This window comes from Parasteatoda tepidariorum, chromosome 5 (assembly GCF_982258835.1).
Source record: "Parasteatoda tepidariorum strain Cologne lab strain chromosome 5, Ptep-v5.0, whole genome shotgun sequence".
NCBI lineage: Eukaryota > Metazoa > Arthropoda > Arachnida > Araneae > Theridiidae > Parasteatoda > Parasteatoda tepidariorum.
The window spans coordinates 33,691,021-33,703,623 of record NC_141759.1 but is presented as its reverse complement, the minus strand read 5'-3'; the positions used below and the strand labels follow the sequence as shown (position 1 = coordinate 33,703,623).

Sequence of the window (12,603 nt, the reverse complement as noted above, 5' to 3'; positions counted from 1 at the left end):
TAAGTTCAGGATAAAATGGTTGGATAAGTTTACAATTGCGTTATCAGTCATGTGATATTTTCAGAGGGAAAAAAATAGCTCGTAATTTTCCCTTTGTGATCGAAGAAAGGGAAAAACCAGATTCCGTCTCCAACACTCGTTGAGAACTGATTGGTTTGATTAGTGATAGAATTAACGTGTCCTTAAAATTTCCTCTTCTTCTTGTACATACAATGACAACAAACATGAATTTAGTTAGATCATATGAGAGATGAGTTCAATTTGTTTCACATGCATTAGAAAAACTTAAAACACTACATACTTAGATGAAATTTAGTAACCAGTAGGAAAAAGTATACATCTATTTTCTTTTGCTGCTTTAGATTATAGTTATGATTTGATGTTTTATTTACGTGTAAAATATTTTTATTGAAATATATTTGAATGATAAGTAGATCTTATTTTATTAAACATAAAGTAATGTTTCAAAGTTATGAAATATATACTTGTTTGCTTCACCGGAATTTTGAGCTGCTGCTCCAGTGAAAATTAATACAAGTTTCTATAGCATTTGAAACTTATGTTATTTTTATTGTTTCGGTGCTAGAACGAAATTCGATTATTTAATTAACCAACTGTAATGTTGATCGCTTGGCTATAATATTTTAATTTCATTTATGCATATTTAGAAAAAAAGAAAAAAATTGAATTTACATTGCATACATTTTAAAATAGACATTCAATATAGGCTGTGTCTGTTTTGTATTATTAACTAACTAATCTGTTTATCAATGCAATGTGATTACAAGTGGGCGAGAAAATCGCTTGTATTTTTTATATTTATATTGCTTATCTCTAGGCTATAATCTTTTCATTTTATTTACCTTCAATTTGGCAATATCTCCATATTAGTGATATCTGTTCAGCCCAGTTACTATTCCCTTGGTGCCAAAGATTTTTAAACTCGGAAAATCATAAAAAGAATGTTCTGTATTAAAAAATGTATCCACGAGATAAATAATATGTCCACGAGATGAGGGGATGTTTTTGTATTGGTATCTGTTTGGGCCAACTAGTATCGCCAAAGGGATTTCAATCTTGCATAAATTTAAAAAAAATATATGTTGAGGTTAACATGGGTATGGCTTTGAGTTAATCTTCCTTCTGATTTTTTTTTTTTTTTTTTTTTCAATTTCTTGCCTTCCACTGCCTGGAAGTTGTCAAAACTTGGCAACTGTTTTAATATTGATGTGGAAATCTTCCATTTACTTTTTTTTTACATGCATATTTAAACAGTCATTCAATCCTAGTTGTGTCTGATTTAGAACTTATCAATCAATATACAATATTAATTGTCAATGTGTCTAATTTACAACTATATAGTTAACATATAAAATTATGCAATGCGTTTATTAGGGAAAAGAGAATAGCTAAAGTTCAGATATACCATTTATTTAATACTTTTTTTATAAAAATTAGTTCCATATTTTAAAAAAAGTGTTCTTCCTGTTATGTATTGTTATATAATTATTTTATAATTATTAAAAATCCTTTAGTCTCGCTGTGGACTGATCATAAAGACCATAATCGCAGTAGAACACCAAAGTCAAGGATCATTGACTGCGGTCAGTAATTTGTTAGCAAAGCAGGGGAGCCATCCCCTCTCCAGAGGATCAAAATTGCGATGACATGTCTTTGCATTTATGCTATTTAAAAGTCCAATATCATGATTCGTATTTTTGCGTTCTTAATTTCCAATATCACAATTCTTGTAAGAGCTCAGTTTTTTTTAAAAATAATTAGTTACTACTATTAAAATGTGATATTCTTCATTGTGTGGTAGATAATTTAATTGTAGATCTTAGTTTAAATTTGTGCCAGTATTTAACTGACAATGATGATAGACTTAAAATCATTAGTGTTACTATGACAGTGTTTTCATCTCAGAAAAAAAATGGATGAGAATTTCTCACCCTTTCTCAAAAATAGGGTGAGATTTCAAAAATTTAAAAAAAAAAAAAAACACCAAGAGACTTGAAAAAAAAAATCGTTTCTTTAATTATAATGCATTTTTAACATCTTCTAATTTTTAAAGCATTAAATATTTTTGCTGCATGATCATATGGAAAATGTTCTACATCTACTTTTTCATTAGCTATTCTCATTAGGTTGCTCAAATGCGTATTTGTTTCGTTTTGATCGTTTCTACCCACATTTGTTTCATATTCATTTGTCCGTTTCGGAGTAGAAGATATTGGCTTTACAAGGTATTTGTCCATCTTACATTAACGAGCAAAAAATTTGAACATCTTACATGAGGAAACCTTACCTACGGTAAACAAGTGGTTGCAGAGAAATGCGTTCTGAAAGAGGTTCTGTGGTTCCGAAGGATGGTGTTCTGTTGTTCTTAAAGGTTCTGAACAATACTGGTAAATGGGGAGGCTAGATAATGGGACAGATGTTGAAAATAATAAAAGATCCAGGAAGAAAAGTGAAACGGATTTTATTCTAAATGGCGCAAATGAGAAATTTTTTTCAAAATGCGAGAAATTCGCGAATTTTGAAATTGGTTTATAGAATGCGCGAATTTCTCGCGGTAATCATTTTTTAATGCGAGAACATAAAAAAATATGCGAGATTCTCGCGCTTTAGTGAAAACACTGTATGAAATAAATTTGTAGAACTTTATGATCTGCATTCGGCAATGATAGGAGTGATTCGGTACGATGGTAAATTTGTCTTTGCACTTTGTTAGTATGTAATTCTTTCACAGGATATGTGTAGCATCAAATTACTTCATTTGAAAACATGAATTATACGAGCGTATATTCACCAAGAAATGTTTCAACTGGCTTATTTGACCTGATGTCAACATTGGCTTGGTGAAATTTATTCTGTTAATTTCACTTTTCCTATTGAAGAGAAAATTACAGCTGTTTCATTCTTAAATTGTAGGGCAATGTAAGTTACTTGTTCTCACTCTGTTACCAGTCTTTTTCCCCTTAGCTTGAATGTTTTTTTAAGACAGGCAACTTTTTTTTTGGCAAGCTTGAAGTGTCTGTCGACAAATAGTGCTTTATTTAGGTGACATATTTGAGCAAATATTCCTTCTCACTACAATGGTCATCACTTTGTTTAACTTATTCTCATAATTATTCTAATAAAATAATAATTATAAAAACAATAAAAATAAAATAAGTAAAATATATAAATAGTACAATATAAAACAAAAATTTCTTTTTAAATAAAAAAAAACTAAGATAAGTAAAATCTAAAGCTTTAGAAGCAATGGATATTCCAGTATTATTCAAACAATAACATCAACAGCAAAATCTTTGAAAATTATCCACTTTGATTTAATTAACCTAAAATTGCAAGCTAAATACAAGTAATTATTGAAAATGTGCATCCTCAATGAAATTTATTTTGGAGCTATAAAGAGAGTTGAATCAAGAAAAAAGAGTTGCCAGCAATTTAAATTACAACAATACATACTGTTAATCCTATCAGAAAATTCATTTTCGTTCATCCTGCTTGGAACAATTTGTAGTAGAAAACATAATTTTTTTTATATTGAAAAAAAGCTAATTTATTTTATCAATTAAAAGTTAAAAGGAAAAAACAAAAGTTAAAAGACAATGTTTATTATTTTTTTCTTTTTAATATTATAAGAAAAATTGTATTGTCTTAAGGTTTATGGAATATAGATTAAATGTTGATTTTCTTATTTTTAAAAAAAAATTATATTATTAAAAAAGTATTTTAAACTAAATTTAAAAATTATTTATACTTATTTTAAAATATGATTTTCAAAATTTTTTTATTGAATTACAATGAACCAGATTATAGTTTTGTTTTTAAAACTATTTTTTTCCCTCACAACTTTGTTTCTGCCAAAAAATATAAAGTTCAATGTTTGTAGTTGAAATGAAAAATATGAATTAGGTTTTTATATATATTATAAAACTTTCATTCTTTTCTGAAAGTTTCAAAATTCTTATCTATTTTTAATTACCTACAAAAAAAAAAGCTGTTGGATTTTAGCTTCAGGGATGAGATTTATCCGTTTTTTAACAGATTTCAGCCTTTTTCACTTTTGTCTCTCGAATTTAAGACTTTTTATCAAAAACTCAGATTCTCTAAAAGTTTCACCTTTATTAATAAATATTTTGTTTCTTTTTCTGAAGATTCAGACGTTGAAATAATATAATTATGTTTATTTCCGATTTGATATATAGATATAATCTATCGAAAGGTATATAGAAAATTCAAACTTTGTAGCTGCCAACCCTTCTGCATATCTATCTACTTATTTTAGTTATTAGCTTTTAGGAGCAGAAAATAAGATTTTCCTCATTTTTACCCATCTGCTTGATAGCTCGTATTTTTGTAATCCAGACTTCGCTGCATTTTAATATCAAACATCGATTTTCGTATTTACCTGATTTAAAAGTTAAGCGTTGCGATTCCTATTCTCACACTTTCAATATCGTTCATTGCAATTCTTCTTTACGAGATTTAAAAATCCGATATCGCGATTTGTATGCAGGCGTTTTTAAAATTCTATATAACGATTTCGTATTCATGCGAGTTTATCCAATGTCGTGATTCATTTTTGCAGTTGTAATATCCAACTTCTTTTTTCGATTTACACTTGATTTAAAAATTAGGCTTTGGATACGTATTAACGCCATTTGGAAATTACGTATCGTAATTCGTATTTACGCAATCTGAAAGTTACGCATCATGATTTGTATTTTCACATTTTTTAAATCCAATATCGAGTTTCATTTGCTTATTTCAATATCGTGATTTATATTCACTTGATTTTAAAAATCCTTTATCACGATTCTTGTAAAAAGCAAGTTTTTTTCTTGAATTAGTTACTATAAATGTGGCAGTTTTTATATCGGCGATTATTGCTACATATAGGCATTATAACATCAGTGAAACTGGATGAGAATATGCTACTGAAATTTTTGCTATAAATCACGTAAGATTTACTCGTGTGAAAATTCAGCTTTTTGGCTAATCTCATCCCTGCATCTTATATAAAATAAAATGCTAAGAAATAGCATCTTTTATCTTTTAATATAATTCTCCATCAATATTTTAAAATATATCTTCGTAAAATATTTAATGTATAGCTTTTAAATGAATTTTTGAGTTTAGGAAATGAGTTATACTGAAAGAAAATACAAAAATGAAAGTCATATATTTACGTCAAAACTAGATACTCTGCTAACTTAATTTATAGTTATAGGGTTGGGTTTGTTTGGGTTTTTGGCGCAAGAGCCAGTTTTGACTATATCGCGCTATAGTTATAGAGAAACAAGCTTTTTATTCAAGTTCTTACTGATTGTTATTATAAATTGTATTAATATGTTTAATTGCTTTTTTAGATTATGTAACACTGTGATAATACACCTTTCATTATGCATCAACGGAACTTTAGTGTTGTATTTTATATATGCTTTATCATCCTGCTAACAAGGACTATAGCTTCTAATGAAAAGAAGAAAGATAATGATGATAACAAAGAATCAGAATCCTTTCAAACTGAAAGTACTGTAGATTCATCAAAAAGTGATTCATTTGATGAACAAGACACTGATTCTAATACAAATCCAATTTTTTCTGATCTCTTACCTAGTCAAGTTTATAGTTTTGAAAAAATACCTGATCCAGATCCAGGAAAACATGATGACAAGCAGGCTCCAGCAGAGTATGTTGCAGAAATAAGAAGTATTTTAAATAAAAAACTTGTTGAAAATTTAAAAAAGAAATCTAACCCTGCCAAAGAGATTTTGGATGAAGAAGATTTGCAGAGAATAATAGCTGAAACCGAAAAGTTTTTCGGAACTGCAGAGGAAACTCACGTTTATAAGGATTTAGAACTAAGTGCTGAAGAATATGATAAGCTTTTTAAAAGTGAATCTAAAATAACCATTCCATTTCAAGATGAAAGATTATTTGGAAATGAACCAGAGGTAAACCATGTGCAACAGGATAAGAAAAGTACAAAAAGTAAACTGAAAAAAGATAGTCCTCAAGATAATGAGGTTTTGCAGCAGTTGTCGGATAAAATGGAAAAAACTGCAGCTGAGGATCAAAGTGACGAGTTAGATCAGAACCCAACTTTTAGTGATTTGAATGCGAAAGAAATTTTACATACTCCTGCTCCTTCTCAAGCTTCAGGAAGTACTGATAAAACTGGATCTTTTGAGAAAAATATTGGAAAGAGGAGGAAAAAGCTTTTTAGAGAATTAACTGAAGAAGAGAAACAAGGTAAAATTTGTAAATTTAAAAACTATATTCATACCATTTTACTTTCTTTTATTATTCTTATGTAAAGATTGAAGTATTAAGTTCCAAGTTATTTTTACAAAATAAAACATCCCATTAAAGGGGGGAAAAAAAGGAACACTTAATTTCACAAGATTTAAATTTCTGTTTTCTTTCGTGTACTGACTAATAGTTATAATATCAAGTATTTTTATTGAATTTTGAACAAAAATATTTTCAAATTTGACAATTTCATCACATTACAATGGGTTATGAAAATAAATTAATGCTTCTAAATAATCTTCAAAAATAAGGTGACTGATTCAATACTGACCACAAATCTTTATTTAAATTATTTTAAATTGTTTATTTTTTTTAAAGAAAAATGCCTTATCTTTCATTATTCTTTTTAAATGAAAGTTCATTAAAGAAACCTCTGTTTAATAAAATCAGATTTTAACAAATAATGTATCTTGTTGTTATCGATAAAAGGGACTTTTACTGATAGAGATACATATTTTATTTAACAGCATGACAGTTTACATTCAGTGATATAAGGGGAGTATTTTATTTTTTATTATTGCGCATGATAAAATGTTAGCTTTAAATTTTTTTTCTCCTTAATCTAAAAACTTTATGCCTGAATATTAATGTAAAAATCTGTATTCAGTACTTGCATGTGGAGTCTTGTCTAACAAATGAACAGTATATAATTACTGCAAAATCCTAAATTAAAAATTTAATCTTCCTTAAATTTTATTTTTATTTACATTTTTCGGATAATTTCTTTTGATTGGTTGATTTTAAAGATAAATAGATAAATTACCTTAATTGTTTATTAATTAAAATGTAAGCATTAAATTTTTTATTAATTAAACTTTGATTAATTCCACTTATAACTTTTAAAGATAGTTAGAAAAATTACCTATAGAGTTTTTGGAAGCTAGCTATAATAATATTTTTTTTTATTTCAGCTAAAGTGCTCTATGAAACAGCTGTTATGATTTTAAATGCTACCACTCCTGACAAAAAAAGGTGAATAATTAAAAAATATTTACTTAAATTATTTATTTCATTATATTAGAGTTACTTTAGTAGAAGTACAATTCAACAAGTAATGTCATTAAATAATTTAAAAAACTGTGCTGAAAATTTGGGTTTGTAAAACTTATTGCCCACAATTCACGTAGGACCCTTGAATAATCATTTATTGTCCACATTTTGTGATAAAAAATTAATTAGAAAAACATGTATTACTAGCACAAAAAAAGTTAACAACAAACTGGTTTTAATAAACTTAATACTGAAACTAAAATATTAAAATTACAAAAGGTGTGTACGACAAGGTGTCAATGCATTTCACAGATCTATTTAAAAAATTTGAGTTTTAAATGATTTTTTTGCTCAGTAAAAAAAAAATAGTGTAACTAATATTTCACAGCAGTTGTTAAAAATCCATACTTTTTTCATTTTGAAGATGACAAAAAGTGAAAAATTTCAAAAGTTTTTCAATTTTAAAATATTATTGTAATTTATAAATGTTATACATAATTTCTTGTATTTTCTGTTAATATTGTAGACGAATTGAACTTATTTTTTTATTGTACTATAGGGTATTTTTAAAGTATTTTCCATTGATAAAAAAGTTGACTTCATTGTCGCCCTTGAAAGTCAAAGGAATTTTTCTGTAGCCTTATCTTAGATTTTATTTTTAAAAAAATTTCTTCTTGATCATTATATATATTATATTATTTTTTACATTTTCGTTCATATATATTTTCTATTTTTTTCTTTAACAATATGTACTTTTCAAAGAAGTTTAGAAATAGTGATATATTATTTATTTTGTTTAAACAAGTGATTCATTTAAATATTAACTATATACTGACCACTGTTGTTACAAATGCTACTCCCAAACTGGCATAAAGTTTTTTAAGGAGTAAAGCACTTGTTTTTTGCCTTATGGTTGCTTCTAATTAGGTATGGGCAATAACCAAGAATACTACTGAATTTCCTAAACGTCATATTTGTTTTATAATCCTCATATTGAGGCCATTTTATGCCCTCGAAGGTTAAATAGATAATACAATTCCTTGTCTTTACTTTCAGATATTTATTTTTCTATGACATTAAGTATTATTTTCAGAGATTATCATGCTATATATTATATCCTGAAAAAGGTATTAATGTATTTTCCTTTTTTTAGAGCATATGATTTATTTAAGCAATCTGCTGAACTAAATTATTATGAAGCTATGAAAATTGTTGGCCAAGCTTATTTCTATGGGGATGTTTTCCCACAAAATTTGACTGCTGCAAAACTTTGGTTTGAAAAACTAGCAACAGAAGGCTCACCCTTTGCTCAAATGGTAATATGCTTTAAATTAAAAGGTTTCTTGTTAATTCATATCAATTGATCCTACTTCATGTTAGCTTACAAATTAGTTTTTCAATAAAATACTTTGCTTACAACAAATCACTTTTTTTTATATCTACATTATTAAATAAGGAAACACTTCATGGCTAGAAAATAATTATCAAATCATATCATTGCAAATTTATCAAATCATTTTTAATTAGTTATTTTTATTACTATGAATTACATTTTTTAAGAAATCTGTAGTGATATTAGTATACGTCTTAGTCTTTACTATCATACTACTTAATTTCATAATTATATTGTCACTGTCTTAAAGTTTAATTAACTTTAAATTCAGTGTTTATTTATTAATTTTTTCCATCTGGTTGGTTGTTAATCCTCTGATGCAGGTGGGACGCTGGTGTCCCTTTCATATATCTTTTTCTACAAGCAAAAATATATTTTGGTATTTTTTTTAATTAAAAAAAACAGTCTAATAGTTACTAAAACAATCAGTGAGATTATTGAAATTATATTTGTACTAAAATAGAAAATCCAAAAAAAAAAAAGTACTTTGAAAAATAATTTTTTTTATTCTTATTCAATAACAGTCAAATTGATTTTGTAAATTCAAATCAAATCAGTCAGTCAAATTGATTTTGTAAATTAAAGAAATTTTAATGATGAATAACTGTTTCTCTTAGATCTAAATAGGTGCAATTTAAAAAAAAAAAATTTGTTTGGAAATTAGCCTTGTGTGGAAAATTTTACAATCAATGCAGAAAAAGACACCAGTGTTTCATGCTGCATTTCATAAATATAAATTATTAAAATGCTAAATATCATATTTCTCACTTATTTTGACCTAAATTAACATAAAATAATGAAAACATGTTTAATAAAAATTCTACATCAAACAGTTGAGGTCTGCCTTGAAACTTCACTAATTAACACTGATCTGAGATTTATCCATAATAGTGTTATGAAAAATATATTGGTGCACTCCCATGACACCGTACCTCAGTTTAGATTGGAAAGGGCAAATAGTAGTATTTATAAAGGGATTATTAATTCATAGTTATTTATAAAGGGGATTATTAGTTCATAGTTATTTATAATGGGATTGTTTAAAAAATTTAAGAATGAATCATCAATTTTAGACGTAGTTTTCAATTACTGGGGCTGCTCATTTGCTGTTATGGTACAGTAGTGAAGTGTTTTAAAAATTACTTTTCGATTTTCTTAAATGAAAATGGTTGACTTAATATCTTTATATTTTATTTTATAACCGTCGTTGAGCAGTCGACACAATTTTGTGATTTACGACTACTAATGTTCAACTCCGTAGCCTTGTAATTTTGAACCCAATCCAGAAGACAAGGGAACTGCTGGATCAAGTATTGGGAGAAATTTGCCTTTGTGGGCAATTTTTTTGAAGGAAATAACCCGCATTTGCGTTACATGGGAGGAAGACTACGAGAACCTCGCACGGTTATCCTGACGGCAAGGGGACTCTAACCCACAATCCGTTTACCACTGAGGATATTTCACATCAGCATTGTGGTCGGTGCAAGCCGGATGTGGAATTCGTATCGACCAGCCATCGCCGGGATTAAACCCCGGTTCACCTCATTGGAAGGCGAACGCTCTATCCCCTGAGCCATCAGGGGATAGAGCTCTAATCAGGGTTGGCTTTTTGCCGGCAGAAACTTGTTTAAGTAAACTGAAAAATGTAACTCCATATAACTGTAACAAACTTTTTAATTCATTGTTTGTAAATATATATTATTTTGTTTATATTAATTATAAAGAGTGCAGTATATCAAATATTTATATAAAACAAATCGGACCCATTTCCTGAAACTTATTTTTCCTGTCAAGTTTCAACAACTACCCCAGCTGCTACATGGTGGTCCAGTTTTAAAAAATATGCAGATGAAAGTTTTACAAATCTTGCTTGTTTCTTGATGGCAATGCCTGCTAGTTCTGCTGGACTTAAGAGAATCTTCTCAAATTTCTCGTTCGTGCATAGGCAAATTGAGAAATTATTTAGGTTTAGAAACTGCATCAAAACTTGTCTTTTGTTATAGATTACTGCAGAGTGCAAACAATGTAATATTTGATTTTGAATATTTAACTTTTTCTATGAATTATCCATTGTATGTCAATCTTAGTACTTACTTTTATGTCATTTTCTGAATTCCTGCCACAAATGTGGCAGAAAAGGGTTTCTGCCATGCCGGTTTTAACCGGTTTCTACCAGTGGTTTTAACCACTTTGGCAGAAACTTGTCAACCTTGGCTCTAATATCTTAATAGGAGCAAATGCATCAATCGCACAGCTACTAATAATATGAAGTTTGGACTTAAACTAAACACAAATCACTCAACTTTAAAGACCTAAGTCTAACCGGACAGAGTTATGCCAACTCAGACCACAAATCAAATACTAGTAAATAGCCTGCTGTTTTTCCCCAATTTTTGTGAGCTGATAAATGGCGTCCCCAATTCAATTTTGCTGTAAATACTGTAATTTATCTTTAAATAACCAGTTTGATTGCTCTGTACTGTTTTGTAAATAAACTAAGGCTTCGTAAAGCTCTCCAGGCGGAGGACTCTTGATGGGTCACAGGGTGGTGGCTGTCTTTCCTGCTGTCAACCTTGACTCCAAGCATCTGCAGTTGGTTTGGCACTGCCGCCCAGTGGCTTTGGATCCGGAGCTTTTGTTCTGAGCCGGTTTCCTCTGCTCGTTCATCGATTGTGTGGCTATTCTTCATGTAGGACTCAGGGCCGCGTGTTGCTCCGTCACGGTGCTGATACGGGGTTTTGTTTGCAAGATTAGGTTACCAGTGTTTCCTGAATGCCCTCTACGGAGGCGGTTAAGAGTTAAGATTTGCTTAATAGCTTTATAGTCTAAGGAAATAATTATTAAAAATTTTCTTTTCTTTATTCAAAAATTGTTAATTTTTTTTTAAATTTCAAGTAAAAAGTTAATTTTTTTCATTGTTATTTAAAGATATTCTGTATAACTTTAAATACAGAAATTCTGATTATCTGCGAAATTGAGGTGTGAAACAAAGACACATTGCCTAATTTTGTAAATAATTCCAAAACAGTCAACAATATATCACCTGTTTATGTATGTAAACCTCATAGTTTTAAAACATTTCTTGAGTTATGAGTGTACCATTTTTTTAGCAGGAACAACTAAAAAGAAAAAACTTATCACCAAATATATGAAAAGAATACGGAGAAAAATCTTAGGACCTGTTAAAGTATTACTAGTCAGAATTTTAATCTGACAAAGTATTGCAAGTCAAAATTTCATGTTGACAGAATTTCTTAGTAGAGAATATCACATGAACAAAATATCTAAGTACAGAATCTCACTTAGGCAAAATATGATATAGGATCTCATGTGGACAAATATGGTAGTGCAGAATCTAACAAAAATAAAACAAGAAACAAATTTTTCCATGGATAAATTAACATGATACAGGCTCACGTGGCAAGTGGTGTCATTCGCCACAGCATTTTACAAATAAATGAGTACTTCTTATAATCAAATCAATGTTTATCTATTTGTGGATATTTAGAAGTTTGATGCTTTTCTATAATTACAAGAACTAATGAAAATTTGTTTTAAGAATTTTATATTTTTTTATTTAAAATTTGAATAAACATTCATTTTATTTATAGTATTTAGGTTTGATGCATGCTACTGGTTTGGGAGTTCCTCCTAATTTAGGAAAGGTAAATGAAATTCATATTTCTTGTTTCAACCATTAATCTATTAGAAGTTTTAAATTATAAATTGTCTGGTGAAAAGTATTTGCTTTATTATATATATCTATATATATTTTTATTAAAATGAAATGTATGTTAGTAAGCTTGAAGAAGTTATTAGAATTGTTAAAAAACATATTTGTTAGACTTATTAAAATGCAATGAAATATGATGAAAGCTATTTTAATGACTCTG

General features: G+C 28.4%; 1 protein-coding gene across 2 annotated transcripts in view; it reads left to right on the top strand.

Moving 5' to 3' along the window:
• Positions 1–95: 95 nt before the first annotated feature.
• Positions 96–12,603, top strand: part of LOC107446292 (protein sel-1 homolog 1) — a 30,749-nt gene continuing 18,241 nt past the window's right edge. The window contains exons 1-5 of one of the 2 annotated variants that reach the window (XM_087163634.1): positions 96–332; positions 5,382–6,267; positions 7,239–7,299; positions 8,471–8,633; positions 12,322–12,375. In XM_087163634.1, the coding sequence (XP_087019760.1) occupies positions 5,415–6,267; positions 7,239–7,299; positions 8,471–8,633; positions 12,322–12,375 (1,131 nt within the window). In that variant the 5' untranslated portion in view covers positions 96–332; positions 5,382–5,414. The remainder of the gene's footprint in view (positions 333–5,381; positions 6,268–7,238; positions 7,300–8,470; positions 8,634–12,321; positions 12,376–12,603) is intronic. The other variant, XM_087163635.1, reaches the window with a different exon arrangement.